The sequence below is a fragment of the Carettochelys insculpta genome, chromosome 4 (genome assembly GCF_033958435.1).
Source record: "Carettochelys insculpta isolate YL-2023 chromosome 4, ASM3395843v1, whole genome shotgun sequence".
In the NCBI taxonomy this organism is placed as follows: Eukaryota; Metazoa; Chordata; order Testudines; family Carettochelyidae; genus Carettochelys; species Carettochelys insculpta.
In genome coordinates this window covers 60,506,317-60,531,907 of record NC_134140.1, presented here as the reverse complement: position 1 = coordinate 60,531,907, position 25,591 = coordinate 60,506,317, and the positions used below count along the sequence as shown (strand labels likewise).

Sequence of the window (25,591 nt, the reverse complement as noted above, 5' to 3'; positions counted from 1 at the left end):
ACTGTTAGAACCATACTGTAAGATTCCCTCGTGGCTTTCAGAATCCTCTCAGCAGATCTTTCTCGTGGTGTGGAGTTGGACGTTGGATAATGTAATGTGCCCTTCCTTTCACCGTTCTTGCTCTATTTTTTGCACTTGTTCAGAAGATTCCCAATTGCATGGAGAATCTGCAACAACAGGGAAAAGGGATAATAATGCCATGAATCTGGCTGACGTTTGTCTTTGCTTTTGATTTTGTTTTAAATCCTTTCTGTTAAGAGCACAAGAGATAGGGCAGAGAACCAGGAGCTCCTAAACTCTTATTCTGGTTTTAACAGTAGCATTTTCTGTTAGCTTGAGCAAGTCACTCAGCCTTTCTGCCTCATATTAAACATCACTCCATAATTGTCTACTTCTCTAAGTGCACTGATGATTTATTAATGAAGGGAACAACTTCTGTGGGAGTTAGGGTCACTCAGCATCCTACAGGATCTGGTGTTTTCTTTGTAAAGTGTCCCAAAGCAGAAAAATTCCAGAGGTGGGAAGGGGAGACTACGTGAATCAATTTTGCAACCTGTTTTTGTGTTTTACACAAGTATTGCTTTAAAAAGCTGTATAATCCATTTCCTCTTAATTTACACTTTATAGTATGACTATTTGTTTATTAGCACTGATAAACACCATAGTTAATCCTCCTTAAGAAATAACAAGGTGCATACTTGCAAGATAATTATTTTCATAATAATCAAGAGTGAGGGATGATCCTAAAACAGTTGCATTAATAGACATGCCTCAGGTAAATCATTGTGTTCTGACCTTGAAGATATTTGTGTGTGATGGTTTATTTTGTTAGTTCTACTTCAGTGAATTCCTTGGGATCCTTAGTAGCCTCAAAAAGATTCTCATGTAACATTTGATCTTTGAGGACTCTAAAGATTTAACAGGTAATTTAAAAGAAGACAAAATAAAAAGGTGTGTATTAATGTTTGACCTCTTAATATTTTTAATCTTTTAGGAAAATTTGGCGGATTTGCACAGGAAAACAACACTATAGATTCTGGAGAGCTTGATATAGGCCGAAGAGCAATACAAGAGATTCCTCCAGGGATCTTCTGGAGATCACAACTCTTCATTGATCAGCCACAGTTTGTAAAATTCAATATCTCCCTTCAGAAAGATGCATTGATTGGAGTATATGGCCGAAAAGGCTTACCCCCATCACATACCCAGGTAAGAGCTGCTGTCATTAAAAGCAAGATGTAGGATTGAAAACTGCCAGTTGGCATCTTTTTAAGAGCTCTGTTTCCTCAGGATTGCAGCCTTTCCTTTTTTCTATTTTTTTAATTTTTACTTTCCATTTTATATATTGATCTTACTTTGCATGAAAAATAGATAGTCATTTTAATGTGTTTTAAAAGGTAGCAGTTTTAAAAGGTATTCTGGAATTTAAAATCTGAACTGTGAGGTAAGCTTTATAATCAAATCTGATAATTGTTTTCAGTAATGATGCCTATCATAAAGAGAAATTTCATGCAATTGTTTTCCTGTTCTCTGGTCTTTGAACACATTTTTAACTGATCACTAACTTAATGTGTCACGCTATAGTCATGCATTTATGTGCTCTCCTGGGTTTGTATACCAAAAGTCCAAAGCTTGCAAAAGTACAAGCAAGTTAAAAAACAATATTTTTGATAGTGGTTCACTTTCCTCTGCTAGTGAGTGTCATGCTACTTACACTTTGCTCTTCAATTAAAAATATTGTACTGAAGTATACATATAAGGGATAAAGTGAACTGAGATGGTCAGAATCAATTATTATTCAATATTCCCCTGTCTTAGACAACTCCTGAATATCCCAGTATGCAGCTTGGTGTCACCCTTTGGGAGATTTCTTAAGAGCTATTTCATTTTACATTTTGTTATGCGCCTGTGTGCCGTGATACACATATTACATAATTGCATCTAAATTTGTTGGAAGATGTTACTTAAGTGAATAATTCAATTTCATTCATATTTTTTCTGGATAGAGAGGTAGGTGCAGGGAGAGCAGTTCTTCACAATAGTCAGAGACAAGACTTTGAAGTTTACCCTGATTAAAATCTTATTTAATCCTCATTTGTGAATTTCTTTTATTTCAACCCAAGTTCAGTCCAGGTTCTGCTTTCTCTCAGGTGCCTAAAATTAAACACAGAAAAAAACACCGCACCTAATTGTTATATTGAAATATTTGTTAGACACTATGTCACAAAAGCAACAGGTACCCTCAGAAAGGGTACCCGCATAATTAGGAATGGTGTTTTTTCAGGTAGCATTTCTGTGGAGTTGTTGTTGTTATTATTATTATTATTATTATTTTAGGCATCCAAGTTTCAGAATAATGAGTTTGGCACATACTACTGTGTCTGTCTTATAGAGCAGCCCCATATGCAAAGTTCTTTATTTCTGAGAATTATAAATAAGTCAACCAGAAATAATTGACGGTAGCTGTCCATTCAAATCCAGTCAATGCTAGTCTGAAAGTCTTTGTGACACTTTCTAAAAATGTCAGTTTCATTGCCACCAAAGAATCAATATGTTTTTATTTAAAGAGACTTTACGAATAACAAAGGACTTTGGTGGCTTAAAGCAAAACTGAATGGAGAGGAGTAAGCAGATCATCCCATTTATACTCAGTAAAGCTAATTAATTTAACCTTATAGGAGGAAAATAAAATGAAAGTATTTTTAACACATACAATCATTGTTTTTCCAGCCTATTCCCTTCCCAAACCCCACTTCTAAATTTATGAAACAGTTTTTACAGGATTTAAGAGATGTTACTCCCATTTTCTGCAGATTTAAATGATGTTACTCCTATTTTCTACAGATGGAATGAATAATGAAATCTACATGCATGACTTTTAAAAATTCAACCTCACAAACATTAGATACCTAATAACATAAATCTTTATTACGTTATAGTTCTAAAATCATTTATTATACTATGCCTGTCAGCCATCAGTATACTCTTTGTGGTCAACTAAGTATTACAGTCCCTAATTCCCAGGTCAAAAATGTGTTTCAGCAGAGATTGTCATACAAGTGAAAGTGTCCTTCTGAAGTAATTTGACAAACATCTCATATTGTCTATGAACAGACAGCTAAAACTTAGACTAGAAACATTTATTCTTTTTTCTTTCTTTCAGTGGTGTTAGGCATTGTGATCAGATAAACGGGTTTGTGAGAAGTGGGGGTAAATGAAACACTTTTTGTATCTTTCATGAACTTAAGATAAATATTTAATTCTTTGATAAATGAAAACACTGAATGGTTTTAAATTAGGGGTGTTTTTCCAAAATAGTTGAATTAGTTTTCATGTGAGATTATTTAACCGTTCAAGGTGACTGCATATCAAGGTACTAGCTTCTGCCCATGCTAATCAGACTAAGTTCTAGTATGGTTATTTAGACATAGCCGAAAAGAAAGTATTTTGGGTATTGGTAAAGGCATATGGGTTTCTTTTACATTTTGAATGGTGTTGAGACAGTCATTCAGGTTTATGGCAGAGCAACATTCTTAAAATACCATGTGTTTTTAACAACTAAGCAGAATTTCAGGAAAAGAAGATTCTAGTGCTTAGATTCTCTCCAGAGATGACGAGTGTCCTGTTTTATGTTTGCAAAGGCCGTAAGTTAGTACATAAAACCACTGATTCTCCAGTCCCAATAACTGACTTTATTGCAACTTAGGAGAATCAGTGGTTTCATACACTGGCCTTTACCTAAATAGACCTTTACTGAAATACCATTTGAGTGAGATTTCACATATGTGGGAAGATTGATAGTTTGTATCTAGTAGTTCACCTCACATAATAGACACATGTCAAAATAAAAATGAAACTGGACTGAATGTGAAAACCATTGCTTTTTGTTATAGGAAAACAGTGATCCTTAAAGTTAAAAGGTGGTAAAATTATGTTATAGAACATAATCTTTACCTGACAAATGCAGACAAGAAATCTTTAGTGATAGCCATGTCATCAGGTACTATAAACGTTCATTGTGTTTCCATTGACTAGCTGGAGCTAACGTCATTTACCTCTGCTGAAGATCTGGCCTTCAGTTTCTCCTCTGTACGTGCAGAGTTAGCCAAACAGCTGTCATTAGTGCTAATAGGTGTTTCATGGATAGTCTTTTATTTGGAGTTAAGACAATAAACCTCTATGTCTGCAGTGCTTGTGACAACTTAGATGTTCTGTTTTCCCAACCCCCAAGTATAATTGTTGCTGTTAATAAAACAAAGGCTATGTCTACATGAGCCCAAAACTTCGACATGGCCGTGCAAATGGCCATGTTGAAGTTTACTAATGAAACACTGAAATATATATTCAGCGCCTCATTAGCATGCCGGCAGGTGCGGCACTTCGAAATTGACGTGGCTCGCCGCAGCATGTCTCATCCAGGAGGTGGTCCTTTTCGAAAGAACCCTGGCAACTTCAAAATCCCCTTATTCCTATCTGCTGTTAGGAATAAGGGGATTTCAAAGTTCCCAGGGTCCTTTCGAAAAGGAGCCCCATCTGGACGAGCCGTGTGGTGGTGAGCCACATCAATTTCGAAGTGCCGCACCTGACGGCGTGCTAATGAGGTACTGAATATGTATTTCAGCGCTTCATTAGTAAACTTTGACGTGGCCATTTGTATGACCATGTTGAAGTTTTGGGCTAGTGTAGACTCGGTCAAAGTGTAAAATTTTGTGATAGCTGTTGAAAAGTGTTTTAATCTGAAGGACAGTATTTTCTGTCACTGCCTTATTCATTTTTAACCGGTTGTACTCTGCATGTGGTATTTCATTTATTAAGTACAACAGAAATGTAAGGCCCTATTTTCTGCTGTAGTAGTTCTATGTAAGTCATTGGAATTACAACAGCAGCAAATTCACCTAGTATTGCAAAGCAAAAAAGAAAAAGAAAAGGAGAGTGGGTTGGGATATTCTTGTTAGTTAATTTATGTAGCACAGTCAAATGGAATGAGTCTTTTCATGCTGATGCTCAGCTCACATCTGCATATTGTGACTGCAAACTAAGCTTGTTTGACTTTTGATCCGTAAATGAATGTTAAATGAATTGGTTGCCAGTGTCAGTATCACAAGCAAGTACCCCATGACAATTAGCCCTACTTGTCATTCTCCTTAAAAATCTCTGCACGAGGGGTGAAAGAGCAGTGAAGAACTAAGGCCTTGTCTACATGGCTCTGCATTTTGGACTATGGGGCAGGAGGGTGACTAGCATGCTACACTGTAACTCCCCCCATGTGGAGGCTGCAGTTGTAAACTAAAAGGTACTTCGGTTTCATTAACACAGTCCTTTAGTTCACAACGCAGGTGAACCAGTGGTTTCAGCTGCTAGCAAGCAAGTTTCAGGCCGGCTAGTGTCTACAAGAGGGCACTACAAAGCCACCTGCTAGTTCGTGCTGCAGTTACACCCCCCCATAGTTGAAGGGTGAGGCCATGTAAACATATACTCTTCCTCTGTTCTAGAAGGGGGTCTCTCCAGATCTAAGTGAAAGCATATTACATGATGCTGTAGAGAAACGTGTCCTGCTACTCTCTGTACTATATTTGTTCTGTGAAGAAATAGAGAACTGCGTTCTCTGGAGCTGGCAATTTTCATGATTGCTAAATTAGAGAAAAAATATGAAAATGATAACAGCAATGTAGCAATAAGTGGCTAATAAAGCCTTTGAACATTCTTCCCTTGTAGTATGACTTTGTGGAACTCCTTGATGGTAGCAGGCTGATCGCAAGAGAGCAGCGCAACCTGCTCGAGTCAGAGAGAGCAGGCCGACAGACAAGGTCTATCAGTCTCCATGAGGCAGGTTTTATCCAGTATTTAGATTCTGGAATCTGGCATCTGGCTTTTTATAATGATGGGAAGAATGCTGAACAGGTGTCTTTTAATACCATTGTTATAGGTAAGCACAGTCTTTAAAGTTTTCACCGAAAGCACAATCTGGGCATTCTATTTTAAAATGCAGATGAATGTTCTGGGCTAAATACTCTGGGTTATTTTTTCTGATGTTGAGTTTATTTTTTCATTGCTTATCAAAAGATATAGAACATATTTTATTTGTTTAGTAACTGCAGTATGAAAGCCTCCCATGATGTGGTGTTCACGTATAAAGGTGCCTTTTTGAAAATGTTCATTAAGTGGCGTCAGACTATATTATGATCATAAAGTACCTATCATGTTAATTTTTGAATCTTGAGCTACCTGATATAACATAATATAATGGGCTCTACATTCATTAATTATGGGAAATTAGTCTCAATTTACTTTTCTAAAATCACTAAACAAAGCAATATGCATGCTTCTGCAAGTAATTTGATTTGCTACCCGTCAGGAGTGGTTTAGAATTAGATGAGAGAAACCTTCTGTTTTAGTTAACCGTTGTGGTGGAAGTCTGTATGATTTCTTTTTCTTACTCTCTTCCCCCTCTTCTCCCCCTTCCCCCCCGCCTGCTGCCAGAGTCTGTAGTGGAATGCCCCCGAAATTGTCATGGAAACGGAGAGTGTGTTTCTGGATCATGCCATTGTTTTCCTGGATTTCTGGGCCCTGATTGTTCAAGAGGTATCTGAACTGAATTCCTTCCTTAAGTCAAAATAAACAAGCTGAATAAAGGCAACTCATTGCTAATCTACCAAGGAAAAGAAACTTGCATGCAACTTATTTCATGGATGTTCCTCTTTTTTCCCAAAGCTTGGTTGAAAAGAGTTTTGTTAATTCTGCTGTCATGTTTTATTTCACAGCAGCCTGCCCAGTATTGTGTAGTGGCAATGGGCAGTATTCCAAAGGGCGCTGTCTCTGTTACAGCGGATGGAAGGGGACAGAATGTGATGTGCCTACCACCCAGTGTATTGATCCTCAATGCGGGGGCCGTGGGATTTGTATCATGGGGTCTTGTGCCTGCAACTCTGGGTACAAGGGAGAAAACTGTGAAGAAGGTAAGTAAGTAAATGTTTACCCAATCATCTACCATAATGTTTCTAAAAGGTCAGGTTGCGACACTGGGTCAGATTGTTGAACTAGCATAAGTCAGCACAGCACTACTGATTTCACTGGAGCCAGGTCAATTTGTACCATCTGAAAATCTGTCCTGGTAGAGCCATGCACTGTCAAATTGTTCACCTTACATTAAACAAGCTGAAGTGTCTTTCTTGTTTATGTATATTTTGTTATCAGCAGTTATGTCTAATAATTCCAGCATATTAAAAACTGGTTTATTTCACCTGTTTGATATCAGCTAAGAGGGAAGCACAAGAAAAGATGTATATTAGTATATAGAAAGATATAGTGATTTTTCACATTGTAGAAAAAATTGTTACTCTGTTCCACCAATATTTTTATAAAGCCTTTCAGGTGAAAATGCTGATTCAACTGAATGACAATGAAAAAAAATTAATATAATTTAGAGATGTACATTTATTCATTTTATGTGCTGTAAAGAGGCATTTGTTTGCTATTCATTTTTAAAGAGGGAAAAAGCACCATTTTCCTTCCTCAATCAAATTGATTTTATTGATCCCCACATACAAAGTAATGCAATTAAGTCTCTCGAATTAAATTTTCAGACCATTGACCCTACAAGTGTAAAGTTTTATTGAGTCAAATTGCTAAATTAAATCTCGTCATCTAAACCACATTAAAGTGAATTAAGAAGGATAGAGAGTACCCAACTCATTTATATCTCAAACAGATTGAGGGTCCAATACAGCTGTCAGAATTCAATAACAGTGGATTAGGTCTTGCGATACTGCTTGCTATAGAGAATCCAAGATTTTGTTGTTGTGATTTGGAGAACAAAAAGCAATAGCCTGAAAACAAGAGTCAATCTTGGTGTAATTCAGGAAAATTACAAATCCTTGAAAGAGTCTCAGTTACATCAAGGATTTTGAGGTTGATGTCTGGTATCCTCAAGTTGTCATTAAATCAGTTGCATATATGAACACGAATCCTTAGAATTGCTTTAATGTTCTAATGTGCTGTAAAGAAAATTACTGATATTCTAACAAAAATGGATTGGAACTTTCAGACTATTAGTTATATATTGATTTTTGATTGATTTGATCAGATAGTGCTTGTTACGTTGTGATTAGAAGAGGCAGGCTAAGGACCACCTCAGGACTCATGAGTTCTAGTCTCCATTCTTCCGCTGACTCGTGCTATAGCATTGTTATTTGCCTCATTGTCCTGTGTTCCAATGTACTATTTAAGTGTAATATTGTTTACGCCACAGGAGTTTTTTCAATTAATTCAGAAAGTGCCTTAAAGTCATTGGGTGATAATTACTGGTCGTGTAATTGTTGATAATAACATATTAAAGATTATTTTTTCTCATCTCTCCAGCTGATTGCTTAGACCCAGCCTGTTCCAGTCATGGTGTGTGTATTCATGGAGAGTGCCACTGTAATCCAGGATGGGGTGGTAGCAACTGTGAAATACTGAAGACAATGTGTCCAGATCAGTGCTCTGGTCATGGGACATATCTTCAAGAAAGTGGTACCTGCACTTGTGACCCTAATTGGACAGGTGCAGATTGCTCAAATGGTAAGGATTAAAAACAGTCCTTAAGTGTAAACCTCTAGCTGCCCTTGAAGCTATGTTTCTGTGGTCTTTAGTGGGAGGCCATAAGTCATGAGTGAAACTTTCAAAACAAATGAATATTTGTAAATACAAGAAAATCAAACAGTTTCTTCTTCATTCATATATTAACTGGAGGCATGCTTGCTGGTGGTTCACAGAAAAGAACAATCTATTATATGTACCTATGGCTTTTAAGGCTTGTACTGAGATGTTCATCTATGCATTTAGAACTGTTAATGATGCATCTAGGAATAAAAAATTATTTAAAAAAATCCATTTTTAGCTGCTTGGAGGGGCCAATCCTGTACTCATCACTGAGGCAAAACTCCAGCTGAAGTTAATGGAAATTTTGTCATAGGAAAGACTGCATGACTGGACCAGTAGTTCTGGCAGGAAAGGCTTTCTTCAAGGCCAAAACTTTGCACATTAAAGGACATATGCTCATCTTAAATACATTCCTATAAATAGATATTAAAAATCTGGAATTATAATTTAAATCTGAGCCTGAATTTTAGCCTTGCCTGAGAGCAACTTTTTTCAACAAATTTGGGGGTGCAGAACTTACTCATTTTGTAGGCACATATTTAAATTCGAGATCATTTCTAACTTCTGTATGTGTTTTACCAAAAAAAAGCCTAATTTAACAAAAGTAGTCAATGTTCTTAACGACAACTGAACACATGGCCTGCTAGTGGGGATGGAGGGGCATATAAAGTTATAAATGATGTTTACCCAATTCTCTGTAAATAACTACCTTTTTGAAATGTAGTTTGTGTCTGATATAGATGATATTGCTGAACAGTCATTGATAAATCAGGTATAGAAATGGATTTTCAAAGGAAGGCAAACGAATAATAAAACCACAGTAGGGGAGTATTTTTTCCATATTTAAAATTGCAGATTATTTTATTGCATTCAGATTTATGCATTTACTTTATGTATGCTTATGTATTATCACTGAAGTAATATTTTTACCTCTAAAGGAAAGGTTTTGTCTTTTACAATTCTGCTAATTTTGTTTTTGAATTTCTACTGGGCACTTTATCTGATATGGCCTCCATGTGCTTAGGTTCTTATAAAAATGACTGGTTTTGGTGAGGAAGTCTGCTATCTGGGTCAAAGAAAATGTGGATCATACACATCATCTGAGGGTATCTGTGTTTACATACTGCATGATATCTCTGGTCATCCAGTGTCTGTACCCATTTTTCAAAAAGTAGTGGATAATTGAACTGTAGAAAAAATAATCTGTTTCTCCCATATATTTTCAGATGTTTCAGTTACTTCAGACTTAAGAATTATAAACTAGCTTGGGCAATAAAACATAAAGGATCCTTACTGAAGTTGTGTAAAATGACCTTCAGACATTTAAAATCAATCAATAAATAAATAAATAAACCTTACTCATAAAAAACATTTTGTTAAGCGGCTAAAGGGAAAAGAATGAGTTCTGTCCATCAGATGGGCTTATAGGGTTGAAATCAACAGAGCTTTCCTCTATCTTCATCAGCGGTTTGTCCATTAATTAGCCCTTCAATTCCACTTCACTTAAATTAACTCTAATTAATAAGTTCATTACAAAGATTGACACACCTTGCTCAAAGCTAGTGTGGTCAAAGCTGATAAACACTTTCACCCTAATGAAAAATTGATTAGATTGAAGAGAAAAGAGGGAACCTCTGCCTCTCCTGGAGCTGGGTTGATGTTGTGTAGCTCTGAAGTTAATCAGAGCATCTCAGATCTTTTAATCAAAAACTTAGTTCAAAGTAGATAGAAAGTGTTGTGTGGGGAAAAAGAGCCTAGCTCTTTTGCCCAATCAGTGTTCTGAACTATTGCTCACAAGACCTGTGTCTACACTAGCCCCTTCCTTTCAGAAAGGGCATGGTAATGAGCAAGTTCAGAAGTTGCTAATGAGGCAATTTCATGAATATGCAGCACCTCATTAGCATAATGGCAGCTGCAGCAATTCGAAAGTGTCGCTTTCGAATCATGCACCACCCATGTAGACAGGGGCCTTTTGAGAGGACTGCCCCCAATCTTCAAAAGCTCCTTCTTCCTAACACCAGATAGGAAGAAGGGGCTTTAGGAGACTGGGGGTCCTTTTGAAAGGCCCCCATCTCCATAGGCAGTGCGCGATTCAAAAGCGGCACTTTCGAATCACCGTGGCCACCGTTATGCTAATGAGACACTGTGTATTCATGTCAGTGCCTTATTGGCATCTGCCAACTTTGCTCATTACCATGCCCCTTCAGAAAGGAAGGGGCTAGTGCAGACTCAGCTAAGAAGTGCCATCACAATTCCTTGCTGGTGTGTTGAATGTTCTATATCGCTTTCAAACAGAGAATTATAATTTATTGAGGGGAAAAATACTATTGAATGAAAAATTGGAAACAAAGCCCATATGTAAAACCTTTCAACCTTTCTATAAGGTTTCTTTTTATTACAGTCAAAAACAATTTCAGTTCTTTGATATAAGGGTGGTTATTGTCTTTTACAAGGAAATCCAAAGTAAATATAATATTCTTATGAACTGGCATATGATTGTGACTAGCTGTATTTTAAGAGACTAAAAACATCCTTCAGGCTTTTTTTCTGTAGTCAACTTCACATAAATGAAGTTTCCCAAAAACTGCCTAAATAAGGAAAAAAGATAAATGCAAACGATAACATCCTGAATTGTTACGTTTTATTACATAAGATATGTTGTTTGGCCTATGAATAACTTAGGCCTTAATGTTCTCTTCGATTAGTCTATTAGACTTAAAACCCTGTTAGTGTAGGTGACAAGTTGAATACTTTTGGTAATTTATTTTTAATATTCTTTCCCTTTTTAAACAAAACTGCCCAAAGCTGTCATTGCTATACATTTATAGAAAGTTAAAAAACATTATATTTAGTAGACTTGTCAGCACCTCAGCAGTGCACTAACGTGAGTGAGTCACTGAAGCTGATTCTTGAAAAAAAGTGAAAAGAGTCAGAGATGGCACATTTCATAGAATCATAGGGCAGGAAGAGACCTCAGGAGGTCATCAAGTCCAGCCTCCTGCCCAAAGCAGGACCAACTAAATCATCCCAGCCAGGGCTTTGTCAAGCCAGGATTTAAAAACCTCTAGGGATGGAGATTCTGCCACTTCCCTAGGTAATCTTTTAATCAAAAATTGAATTCAGAATTCATAGAAAATGTTTGTGTGGCGAAAACAGCCTCACTGAAATTTCAAATTTCAAAGAAACTTGGGGGCAAGAAAAAAAACTCCTTTGCTAAAATGAACTTTTGTCCAATTATAGATTTTTGTCCATTAATGTAAATGACCTAACGTACATGGTCCATTTAGTCACTAAGACTATGCAGTAAATTCTAGTAGGTTTAAATGCATATAATCTCAGGTAACTGTTGAGAAGTGTGTGCTCACAAAAAATGTAATTGGAAATTACTTAGAGCTAACTGACAGAAGAGTTGTGGACACTTAGACATTACTAAATCTACTGGGTAACTAATTAAGCTTAGCGGAGGTAAAATTCCATATTCTATATTCTCCCGGGTCCTACCTGAAAATGCTTTTAGCAGTAAATTCCTTTGATTTAGTTTTCAAAGATTTTGCCTTGCTCTTTCATATGTTGAATTAAAATGTAACTCTGCTAATTAGTGTACGCTGTCCTCTCATTCTTTCCATATTTTCTCCCATCCTTCCTTTTAATTACAGAGATCTGTTCTGTGGACTGTGGCTCTCATGGGGTTTGCATGGGTGGCACGTGTCGTTGTGAAGAAGGTTGGACCGGACCAGCCTGCAGTCAAAGAGCCTGCCACCCTCGCTGTGCAGAACATGGAACCTGTAAAGACGGGAAGTGTGAATGTAGCCAGGGATGGAACGGCGAACACTGTACTATTGGTAGGCTAGCTGTGCTTTAATATCTGCCCTCAGTACAAAAATCAAAACGCTAGAACTCCCGGCCTTTTGTGTATCAGAAATGTAACACTTTGAAGTGTGTTTCTTCAAACAGACTATTTGCACCTGCCAGTCTGCGGACAAGAATTGATGTTTTAAGGAAGGAAATGATTATATAATGGCTCGTCAGTTCTTTACCACTTGCTTGCCACAAATGGGAGGTGCAAGTGTTTCCCTTTCAATCATTTCCTGTAACTGCCTCCTGTGGAGGAGAAGCTTACATGTTTTTAAATCTCTAAATAAGTCTTCTGGAGCATGCTTTCCATTTTTATATGGTAGTAATACATCTTTTGGAAAACGGTGCTACCTTTTTCCCCCGTTAATTGGAAGAAAGCCTAAGAAATTTACTTGAACCTGAGCCCCAAAATAAAAACCCTTACCAAGATGGTAAAGAGATCTAATTCCCCCTTTTCCACCCCACCCCACCCCACCCCACTGCATATGCTTTTGTTGACATAATTAATTTTTATTTTACAATTGAACATGGTATCTGGTAAGTAAATGACATTACATATCTGTGTACTTTGAAATGACAAATTTGAAAGAAGCAGCCTTAATTTCTGCATGTTTCTGTAATCAAAAATGTTGTAATTTTTAGCAACTTCTGTGCTTTTACCAATCTGCCTTTGGATGGTCACTTTTTCAATTGCACAGAATTTGACCAACATCTGTTGGCAGTGAGTACATGTGGGAATTTCTGTATATATGTGCCAAAAAAGGCGGGGGTGGGATGGAATGTTATCACAGAAAAGTAAGTGATAATGTTATTTACTTGTCTTACCATAGCACTTAGGAACCTCAGTCATGAACCAGGACCCCACTGTGCTAGACACTATGCAAACTCAGAACAAAAATGTCAAGATGATCAAGCTCTGAAAAAATTTTAAGTCAAGATTGGTTGTTTTTCGAAAATAAAAACTGTTTAAAACAGCAATTAATTGAGAGAAGTCCTGTGAGGCCTGTGTTATACAGGAATGCTGATGAGGTTATCACAATTATCACCTTTGTCTTTGTAAGAGGTGGGCAACAAATTTATGTTGGGGGGGACCACTCCAAAAATTTGGAAGGTGGTCAAGGGTTGTACTTTTCCATGGTATTAATGGAGAAGATGCAAGGTCTGAGATGGAGCTTGGGGTAAGGGATTGGGGTACAGGGGGGATTTGCTAGGGAGTTGGGGTGCCAAAGGCAGTTGTGACTTGAGGCAGGAAACCAGGGCGCAGGGGTTTGAGTTGTGACCTGGGGCAGGGGACTGGGCTGCAGGAGGAGGTGCAGGAGTTTGAGCTGTGGTGGAGGGTAAGAGGAGGTTGTGACCTGAGGCAGGAGACTGGGGTGCAGGGTCTTAGAGGGGGCATGGGAGCGGGAGATGGGGCAGAGAGTTTGAATTATGTGGGGTTGGGAGAAGGAGAGGCTGGAGTGCCAAAGACAGGCTGTCTCTGGGAGACTTACCTGGCCAACTCCCAGCCAGCACCCCAGCATCATTCTTAGGTAGACTCCCGGCCTCCTGGTCATGTGTTCTGTGAACAGTTGTGAGTGGAGGGGTAGAGGTACTTAAAACAGGAAGCTCCCATTCACCAGAAACTACCCAAGGGGATTGTACTGGGAGTGAGAGGAGCTTCTCCATGCCCACCCCAGTCTCACAAAATAAACAGGGCCCCGCAGGGCAGGGGAGTGGGGCAGGAAGGGAGCCTACCTGAGGCTTCCTGTTTCATCTGCGGGCCAGATCTGGTGGCTTGGCGGGCTGGGTCTGGCCCATGGGCCACATTTTATTTGGCCCTGCTTTATAATCTATGAGTCTATGAATATTATACAGCTTAATAGGCAGTGGGCTAACTAGTCTCAAGTTTTTTGTAGACATCATGGCAAATGAGTGCTGATAAGGAGAGCAGATGTTTATGGGAAGCTGCTTCCATGGGGGGAGGGGTAAGCATAGGAAAAAGCACAAAGGTGCTCATTTGAAATTTTAAGAATTTGCTGATGAAAGCAGATATCATGGGCTGATGAGAGCTGGGAGCTGACATTACTATAGTGGCTAAAACATGGTTGGCATGTTTGAGATAGGCTTTTGAGGGCATTAAAATGCAAATGAACAACCTGTGTTTGATGCAATAGAGAAGGGAAACCCAGTGAAGGGCTACAAGAGGGGAAGGATGGTCAAAGTGGTGGTTCTGGAAAATATCTTTGCTGCAGGAAAGAGGCAAGACTGTATTACTCAAAGCAAGACAAAAGGATGCAAAAGATTGCACCGAGTGAAAGGCAAAATTATGAGCATTTGACCAGATGCATTAGGATGTTTGGGTGAGAGGAAAGCCATTTAGAGCTTCCAACAAGATTTAAACATACTATAGCAGTGAGAACCTACAATATGATCCAGGTGGAAGATGATGCACAGGCTACTTGGCAGAATGGTGGACTTGTCTGCTGTTGTTAATAAGAGACAGGAAGGAGGTTTGTGGTTTGGGGCTGATCAGGAACTTTTCATAGACATGGTCAGCTATGCCTCTGCAGCTGGTGCCCATGCTACCATGGCTACAAAGATATCAGAGAGAGACAGGCTGAGATTTTACTTTGGCCACAAGGAAATAGGTGAAGAGTCCAGAGGCAGATATGGAGTTGTCAGCGTGATAACAGTTGTTGAATTTGTATATGCGGGTGAGAATACCCACAAATAAGGTGTAGAAAGTGACTGGGATGGAATCCTGTGAAAGCCTTTCAGCAAGTTGGAGAGAGGATGAGGAGGATCCACCAAAGCTTAAGAAGTAGTTAGCAGTGGGAGAACCCCTTCTCTGTTTTTTAACAAAAAATCTTAGGGAAAAAATGGGACTATAAGATGAAGTCTTCCACTTAGGAGGAGTTAACTTGCCAACCAGCAGTTCCTCAGCACATCACTCTACTGTTGGATTTGCTGACCTTGGCTGTATTATACGGGTTATAGCTATATATGAATATGGTTTTCCTGAACAATTTTTCCAACATATTAGGCACAAATAGGCCTTTCTTCAGCACTGGGCAAGCTAGTCTGTCTTTTTCATTATGTATATTTATTGTGTGGCAGTTGTTGTAGGGAAAATCCCACCTTTGGCTAATGTGTGATTTGTTTGTGTTGCTTTTATGTTCTCTGAGATGAGTAACAAAGCACAGGATCATATTCCACACTGTGCATATATTTTTCTGGGAGATGGTCTTTTTGAGACTCCAGTGTGACATTAAAAAGAGGTCCTTTATTGCTCTTAACCAATCACAGCTCTGTCTAAGGACAGGCCTGCACTGTGAGCCAAGGACATGATTTCCCTGCCTAGAACAGATATTCCCAACAGCTTGGTCACAGTTAGTGCAAATATATATGATAGCAGTAGAGTTGCAGTGGCAAATGAAGGTACATCTGAGCCAGGCCAAGATTAAAAACATCTAAGAGATGGTGGGTACATACTTGGCGTAGCTCAGCTATGCCTCTCCAGCTGGTGCCCATGCTACCATGGCTACAATGCTATTTATACTTACACTAGCTCTCTTAGAGCTACCACATATATATTCATATGAGCAGGGGAATAATGCGCCTAACTCAGTGTAGCCATTGTGGAATGGGAATAGATTCTTTGTCACCCTTGTGTACAATGAGCCCTTGTCCCGGCCCCTCTAGGTTATATAACAGCATGGTCACCTCTTTTTAAGATTTCAAAGCACATGGGCTATCAGCATACCTGCGTGCATACACAGTACTTTCATGGCCATGCGTTGGCTATAAAACCAAACATTTTTATGCCATTTACTGGCACCGCTTGCCATCTGATGGCAGACTACTTCATTAGTTTGCATTGTCTATGTGGCTGACTCCCATGTTCCCTTATGTATTGAACAAGTAGAAAATCTTAGTTCACAATTCCATATGCTATTCAGCATCTAAATACTAGGGTGATACAGCAGACCCTGTCTATCAGACCTAATTGGGACTGGGGCCAGATCCAGTAATTAAAAACCTCACATAATCCAGAATCTGGGAAAGTGCAAGGCTGCACCACTGTCTTGGGATAGATCGCCCACTTCTGGACCTGTGTGTGGGGGCTGTATAATTAATACAGAGAACTGGATAATGGATACTATCACCCAACGTTTACATACACAAATTCCTATCATTATGTGGACAGATACAAACTATCAAGTGTATGTATCTGTCGTGTCCACGCTCCATTCACATGATGGGACAAATGTGTGCATAATAATCAGAAAGGCATTAAAGGAGCCGTAAGCAACTAAAGTTATTAACAGAACTGTCCAAATCCATAACCTATCTGACTATCAAAAGAGCTTTGGTTCTACACAAAACATGAGCAGAATTTATTGAGGAATATTCCAAGTGTCTGCTGAGAACTTCTTTTTGTGTTTAAAAGTTGTATTTCTAAATACTAATAAATTTGAAAAAGGTAGTAGTCCTTTGAGATATTCTTTTCCAGTAATATATTAAACATCAAGTTGTTTATTGAGTTACATATATGGTCAGGTAATTTGCATGAATATTGGCCTCAGGGAATTCCTAATTCCTCTAAGGTACAAAACAAAAGCTATTTGTTTTTATTCTCTTTCTTTAGTACATTGGGAAGCAAGATCATTAATGATCACTAAGATGTGCTTTGCTTGTTAAGACAAATCTCAGGCATGCACTGTTTATTACAATTCTATTAAACACCAAGATGGTTCTGGGGTTTCAGAGACCAAAGATTAGGAAATTGAAAATGAAATCAATGGTTCTTAAACAAATATAGAAAAAAGTCAACAGTGTTACCAGTGTGAACAGATACTGGTCCAATGCTCCGGCTGTTGGCATCTTTGATAAGCAGTATAGGAAGAGTGGTATTTGTTTCAAACAAGTTACGGGCCCAAAGCATCCAGCACTTTCCTCTAGCACACTGTGTCACACTAGTAATTTTCAACAAATTAATAGAGCTAAAATAAATTTGAGTTCTCTAGTGTTCTAAACTGTATAAAGCATTAAAAAGGTTATCAAACATTTTTATAATGCTAGCTTGGACAGATCAGCCAGGAAATCCATCAGGGTCTCTATTCCCAGTTACATTTATATCTTTAAATTGTTTTTGTTTCCTGATATTTGTTATGATATGTAAGAAACAATATGTAAATAAAATTAGCCTTAAAATAGAAAAAAGATATATTTATATGGATGATTTCCATTGGCCATTTGTAGTTGTACAGTGTCTCATTTAATTTCATACGCTCATTGTGTGGTTCTTATGATGCATGCACAATTCTAAAGATTAATGTACAAATTGTTCAGCATGAGTAGCTTGCTCAGATAGGACTTAATCCTGAAATGTACTTAAATCTATGAGAGATGGAGTAGCATGGGGTTTCCTACAGGTGCTGAGCACCTTGTAGAGTCGAGTCAATAAATGGAAGTATATGTCCCAAAGCATGTTATACGCTAAGGAAATTAGGTAATTTCTAAATTACTTAGTATAATTTTTCCCTTTGAGTGGTAAGATTTTACCTTTGCTTAATTCTATGTGAGAACAGTATAAATCTAGGATTATTTTACAGCAGAGCTCCAGGCCAAAGCAATGGAAAACTACCTGCCCAGTTCTGTATTTGATCTAGGAGTGTCATTCATGTAGGTTTTTGTGAAGATCTATTTTTGCCTCTTATGGTACATTTTCATTCTAAACCAGTTCTGTTTCCATTCACGTAATTGGTCCCATATTAAAACTTTTGATGATTTTTGTTTGTTATTTAACTGCTAAGAGTAGGAGGCCGCTTAGGTTCTCTAATTGTATAGTTTGCGCTTTTAGGATTGGAATTTCAGGCCCCAGCCTCTATCTTTATCAGTGTGTATGCAAGATTGCACATACACAAGTGGACACCAGATAGACTCCTGATTGAACATTTACCCCTTAATTATGTTTTCTGACTGCAGTTTTCCTAAAATGTTTTTGTTGCTGCTGCTTGGGGTTGTTAGTTTTTCTTTTTAAGCCCAGTTCACAATGAGTTCAGTGACCCATCTCCTTTTTGAATAGCTATTTTGTGAGGTAGGAAGAGAGAGTGTTTGTCTGAAATGAGGCTATTATTTCTGTGATTTAACTGGCATGTACCCTCAATAAATTAAATAACAATCATAGAAATCCCATAAATATGAATACTTGGCCAGCTGCTTTTCCATTAAAATCTGGTAGATGAATGAAATCAGTAAATAATTATGTTGGCGGGTAATCTGTTATATCCAAGTGTTGTATAATGTCTCCATTTTACAACACAGCTTAATTTTTTCTATACACCAAATTAGTTTTTAGAGTAATCTAAATTGCAAATTGGCCGATTTGCATTAAAACTATGCTTTCTTGTTCTGATTTGTCAACACCTCTTTTTTTAAAAAGTCGTTAACATTAAGCATGGGTGGGTAAGACCATCTGTTTATGGAGCTTGCCTGCAGCTCCATCACTTAACACATGAGACAGGTTACAGCTGTTTAATTGTTATGGTGTTGAACAATTATCATTCTGTCTAAAATTAATATTTATATACGTATGAATATAAAGCATGTGGTTAAACATAAGTGATCTAAATGTGGATTAATGTCATTAAGCATTCATTAATTAATCCCTCAGGAGGGATGAAGTTGCAATAGTGGTGTTCACACTACAGTTTGTGTAGCTGCAAATAGTTGAAATTAGCCTAAAATAGTGATGGACATTAAAAAAAAAAGGTGTAGGTTATAATCAGTTTGCATCCTTATGGGAATTTTATCTTCTAAGAACTTTTGCAAGATTTTACCCCTAAAATTCAGTTGTCTAAAGAAGAAAAAGCAGACAAAGTAATTTTTACTGTTTTCTGTTGCATGAAATCACAGGATCACAGAATCACAGGGCTGGAAGGGACCTCAGGAGGTCATCTAGTCCAGCCCCCTGCTTCAAGCAGGATCAACCCCCACTAAGTCATCCCAGCCAGGACCTTGTCAAGATGGGACTTAAAAACCTCAAGGGATGGAGAATCCACCACCTCTCTAGGCAACACATTCCAATGCTTCACCACCCGCCTGGTGAAGTAGTTTTTCCTAATATCTAACCTACACCTCTCCCTCTTCAACTTCAGACCATTACTCCTTCTTCTGCCATCTGACACTGAGAACAGTTTCTCACCCTCCTTTTTAGAGCTTCCCTTCAGGAAGTTGAAGGCTGCTATTAAATCACCTCTAAGTCTTCTCTTCTGTAAAAGAAACAAGCCCAAATCCCTCAGCCTATCCTCATAGGTCTTGTGCTCCATACCCTTAATCATTTTTGTTGCCCTTTGCTGAACCTGCTCCAGCAAATCCACACCTTTTTATACTGGGGGACCCAAAACTGGACACAATATTCCAGATGTGGCCTCACCAGTGCCAAATAAAGAGGAATAACTACTTCTCTAGATCTGCTCGAAATGCTCCTCCTAATGCACCCTAGTATGCCATTAGCCTCCTTGGCTACAAGGGCACACTGTTTACTCATATCCAGCCTTTCATCCACCATAACCCCTAGGTCCCTTTCCATCTTACTGCTGTTGAGCCAGTCAGTCCCCAGCCTATAACAATGCTTGGGATTCTTCCGCCCCAGGTGCAGGACTCTACACTTCTCCTTATTGAACTGCATCAGATCATAAAAAAGATATAAAGTCAGATTTATAAAAAAGAGACTGATTCAGGTAGGCCACATTAATTAGATAAATGAGATAGTTGAAAGTTATAGATTTGCATAATAATTAAAACAGAAATGGAGAATTGCAAACAGAAATTAATTCACCTTATCTCACAGGACTAATGAAAATGAATAGGGACATGATCATGGGCCATGTTTTCATACATAAGTGGATGTCCATTTTTGTCTGTGGGTATTGTATATGGAAATGTTTGTGAGTTTGTGGCCCTAAAACTAAAGGCCCTCTTATGCTCTTTTTTTTCTCGTTGACCAAGAGTGGCGTAAGATCAAAAGTAAGGAGTATGGAGGTGCACATAGTTATTCATTATTCTCCATGGCACCATTATAAGATCGACCCAGGGTTAATTTAATATGTGTTTTCCTGAGGGCTCATTTTACAACATATTTCAAACAGGTCCATGGAGAAGCAACTACTTTTCTTCCCAGAGTACAAGTCTAAGCCAAATTTTGTTCTCGTGTCAAAGACGTGTTTGGGGACCTGATTGATCTTCCTTACGTGTGGGGGAGCCAATAAGTTTGACCAGAATTAGGAGGCAGCAGAAATAGCGGTTATTACCAGCTCCACTGCATCATCTGTCCGTCTTCTCATGCTGAGGAAGCGCCTCTCCTGCTGCGCCAGGGGGCTGAGCTTCTACTGGAGGATTATTCTTCATGGCATTATTCCCTTGAGCCCCATAGTTCTGTGCAATATACAGTCGTACTAATCTGGTCAGAATTACTTAATGCTGAGTGCTCTTCTGCAGAGTGAAATCTTGCTGTGGATGTGTTTGGGACAGGGCTAACTCAACAGGACACCATGGCAGCATGATTCCCAAGCTTGCCATGCTGCCATTGCAGAGAGATGGTGGAGTAGGGAGCTCAGTAAAATGTTGCACATCTAAGCCTCCATGTAAATGCCCTTCTTGGGTGACCCTGAACTTGCATAGATCATAAAATATCCAGGAATTTAGGTGGCACAAACATGCTCTCATGACAGAACAGTTAATTAGATATTTCTGCCCCCTTCAGAAGTTTCTCCTTCAGAGGGGACAATATAGACATTGGAGGTATTCCCCCTAGGAGCAGGGAAGGTTTTTGTTGTATATCTGAACGTACATTTATGATCAGAAAAGTGCTTTTGTGAAAATAGCATTTTCTTTATTTAAGAGATCTGTTCGTTGTATATATCCAGAACCTCATCAGCTGATTAGAGAGAGATTATCGCACTTAATTCCTGAAAACACTACAGAGCAACAGCCATGGAAAGGGAGTTGGATCCTTTTTTGGAGCATACATCAGCAATGGCATTCTTAAGTACCAACTGCACAAATTTATGATACATTAGGGAGTAAGAACGCATTCTGACTTTGATCCCAGATTGAGTTTTTAGGAGGATAGCAGTCAGAAAAGAATATTTCAACTTGAAACTGATTCTTTTTATTGTCAATGCATAAAACAAACCGTATGATGCCATTTTTCCAGAGAATCACTTTTCAGACTATAACTGCACTATAATAGCATGCGGGTGGCCACGGCACTTTGAAATTGATGTGGCTCGCCGCCACGCGGCTTTTCCAGATGGAGCTCCTTTTCTAAAGGACCCCAGCTACTTCGAAGTCCCCTTATTCCAATGAGCAGATAGGAATAAGGGGACTCGAAGTAGCTGGGGTCCTTTCGAAAAGAAGCACCGTCTGGATGAGCCGCGTGGCGGTGAGTTGCATCAATTTCGAAGTGCCGTGGCCACCCGCATGCTAATGAGGCACTGAATATGTATTTCAGCACTTCATTAATAAACTGTGAAATGGCCATTTGCATAGCAATTTAGACGTTTTTGGCTAGTGTAGACGTAGCCCTTGGTTCTGGAATAAATACTTTTAACGGCAAGGGTTAATTTAGATGCTGTTTTCGTTGGAGTATGTTTTCTCAAACTTTTTGTATTTTATGTAATTGAGTCATTCTGTTTTTTTTTCTAAATAGGGAACAAATCCAATTTTTAGCATTGTTTGAAGAAAAGTCAACTCCATAGTCAGAGTACACAAATTTAAGATGGACTTTTTTTGGCTGATGATTTGTTTGCTCCTCAGTTATATTATTTTATTGTCATGATAAAGTATGTGATCTGAATGTAGAATGTTAAGCCCTGGTTCCACGTGAGCATTTGTTAGTACTTACTCAAATCTTAAACCTGCAATTTTCTTCAGAATTTTATAATCTCGATCAGACAAACAAAAAGGTCAAAAATTGACATCTCATTAAATCTTAAGGACAAGGTGTATCTGAATTGAATTGCATCAACTACAGATGTGCATCAAAACTGTTGTGTTATGTTGTGGTGTGCACATGCATGGGAATATATGTAACGAATGGGAAGAGTAAATTTAGACAAGCAGCCTGGGAGGGGGAAGATTGGGCCTAAAGGCTGCTGGAGAGGAGGAAACTTGGGATCCCAAGGGAGACTGGTACTAAGAGGAGACAGATCAGAATTGGACTGAGAGTGAAATAAGAGAGTGAGAGAACTCGGAGCAGGTAAGTGGGAGAAGACATTGGGACTGGCCATTCGGGAGACTGTGCAAAAGACGGGGGGGTTTGTTTTGTTTTAAAGGAGTCATTGGAACTGAGTAACAACTTGAGGAAGCAAATTGGGACTGGTGGTGGGCAGGGGGGAAGTGAGCATAGGGATTTTTGGAAACCAGAGTGAAGAGAGAGATCAGATGAGGAGTCTGGGGCTTGATGAGATGGGAACTAGGACTGCCTGGGCTTCATATGAGATGTCTGAGGGACTAGAGACAGGTACTGAGATAAGTGATGAAAATGGGACTGAAACAAAAAGCCTTGGGTGGGAAAGAGTCGTATCTTAGGCTGGAGTGGATAGAAAAGGAAGAGTCAAGTTTGGGGAAAATGAAAAAGATTATAGAATAATAGAAGATTAGGGCTGCGTCTACACGTGCACGCTACTTCGAAGTAGCGGCTGTAACTTCGAAATAGCGCCCGTCACGTCTACACGTGTTGGGCGCTATTTCGAAGTTGAAATCGACGTTAGGCGGCGAGACGTCGAAGTCGCTAACCCCATGAGCGGATGGGAATAGCGCCCTACTTCGACGTTCAACATCGAAGTAGGGACGTGTAGACGATCCGCGTCCCGCAACATCGAAATAGCGGGGTCCTCCATGGCGGCCATCAGCTGGGGGGTTGAGAGATACTCTCTCTCCAGCCCTTGCGGGGCTCTGTGGTCACCGTGGGCAGCAGCCCTTAGCCCAGGGCTTCTGGCTGCTGCTGCTGCAGCTGGGGGTCCGTGCTGCATATACAGGGTCTGCAACTAGTTGTTGGCTCTGTGTATCTTGCACTGTTTAATGAAAGTGTGTCTGGGAGGGGCCCTTTAAGGGAGCGACTTGCTGTTGAGTCCGCCCCGTGACCCTGTCTGCAGCTGTGCCTGGCTCCCTTATTTCGATGTGTGCTACTTTGGCGTGTAGACGTTCCCTCGCTGTGCCTATTTCGATGTTGGGCTGAGCAACGTCGAAGTTGAACATCGACGTTGCCAGCCCTGGAGGACGTGTAGACGTTATTCATCGAAATAGCCTATTTCGATGTCGCAACATCGAAATAAGCTATTTCGAAGTTGGGTGCACGTGTAGACGTAGCCTAGGAGTGGGAGACCTCTGGAAGTCATCTAGTTCAACCTCTCGCACATAGCAGAACCAACTCCAAAGAAGTCATTCCAGCCAGGGCTTTGTCAAGTCTGGCCTTAAAACCATCAAAGGATGAAGACCCCACCACCTGCCTAAGTAACCACTTCCAATGCTTCACGTCCTCTTCATGAAATAGGTTTCTCTAATTTCCAGCCTAAATCTCCCACATTGCAAATTGAGACCATTGCTCCTTGTTCTGTCATCTGCCATCCATGAGAATAGCCTGGCTCCATCCTCTTTGGAATTCCCCTTCAGGTAGTTGAAGACTATTATCAAGACTGTTCCCCTTGCTCTTCTACAGGCTAAATAAACCCAGTTCCTGCAGCTTCTCCTCATAAGTCATGTGTCCTGGCCCCTAATTATTTTCATTGCTCACTGCTGGGTTCTATCCAATTTGTAGTGAGGAAGGGGGACAAAATTGGAGGCAATACTCCAGATGTGCCCTCACCAATGCCAAACAGATGAGAACAATCAGTTCCCTCAATCTGCTGGCTGTGCTCCTACTAATCAACTCAGTTATGTTTCTTTTCTTGGCAACAAGGGCATTCTGTTGACTCATTTCCAGCTTGTCATACATTGTAATCCCCAGGTCCTGTTCTGCAAAACTGCTGCTTAGTGCTTAGCCACTTGGTCCCCAGCCTGTAGCAGTGCTTAGAATTCACCTGTCTTAATTGCAGGACTCTGTACTTGTCTTTGTTGAATCACCTCAGACTGCTTTACACCCAATCCTACAGTTTAAGGTCACTCCGAACCCTGTCCCTGCTCTCCAGAATACTTCTCCCACCAGCTTAGTGTCAGCCATGAAATTGCTGAGGTTGCAGTTCTTCCTCTTGTCCAGACTATTAATTAATTGGCATGTGCCCACTAGAAACCACTTCTCTTCAGAAGCTAGAATTAAACTCAAGATATTGGAGTCTCATCATTCCTCTGCTGTTAGTACAGATTCCATGACCTTCTCTGTCGAAGTGCCTTATTTCCTGCTAATGCTGGTCCACATAGAGGATGAAAACCTACTGCTGCTATCAGTGACTATTAGCTTAAATGGCAGCTGTCTGCATAATGGATTAAAAGATTCCAACCCTACTGGTGACACATGTGAATGTCAATATGAGGAAAAGGCCAGGTGATGGAACTGCTGATTTTTCAATTTTTTTCTAAAAATATAGAAAAATACACAAACATCAACTTTAAAAGAACATTATTTAGGTTGAAAAATCAACCAGTCAAAAGTTAAGAAATGACAAAATAAAAGTTCCTTGTGCAATCTTCATTTGGTCTCCTTGTTTGTATCATCATCATAGCGTCTCTAATTATACCCTGCTTTCTTTAGATCATAGTTGTAAATTCATGGAGATGAGTCAAGGTTGTATAGTGCAGGAAGCTGTTCTGTTTAGGACTGTTTCTCTTGTAGAATTTGGAAGGTGTTCAGTCAGTGAGGCAGGGGATTACAGATAGAGGAAAAAATAGTCTTGTGATTACAGCAGTGAAATGCTGCTCTGGGGTATTGGATTCCATCCCTGCTTCTGTCTCCGAGTTCTGTGTGATGCTAAGCAAGTCACTTTACACCAGCCTTTTCGCAATGATGACTGAAGTGTGACTCACTTTGTGGAGCCCTCCCTTGAGGTCTGATCTGCAGAAGCATGGCACATGTAGAGCTGTGACTGAAGTCAATTGTAGCTATGTTTTAAGTGTT

At 39.4% G+C, this 25,591-nt stretch overlaps 1 protein-coding gene across 11 annotated transcripts in view; it reads left to right on the top strand.

The window, feature by feature from the left end:
- Positions 1-25,591, top strand: part of TENM3 (teneurin transmembrane protein 3) — a 676,880-nt gene that overhangs the window by 550,916 nt on the left and 100,373 nt on the right. For all 11 annotated transcript variants that reach the window (XM_074992970.1, XM_074992971.1, XM_074992972.1 and 8 more), the window contains 6 exons: positions 995-1,209; positions 5,716-5,926; positions 6,481-6,582; positions 6,762-6,956; positions 8,359-8,559; positions 12,297-12,482. In XM_074992970.1, coding sequence (XP_074849071.1) covers positions 995-1,209; positions 5,716-5,926; positions 6,481-6,582; positions 6,762-6,956; positions 8,359-8,559; positions 12,297-12,482 — 1,110 coding nt within the window. The remainder of the gene's footprint in view (positions 1-994; positions 1,210-5,715; positions 5,927-6,480; positions 6,583-6,761; positions 6,957-8,358; positions 8,560-12,296; positions 12,483-25,591) is intronic.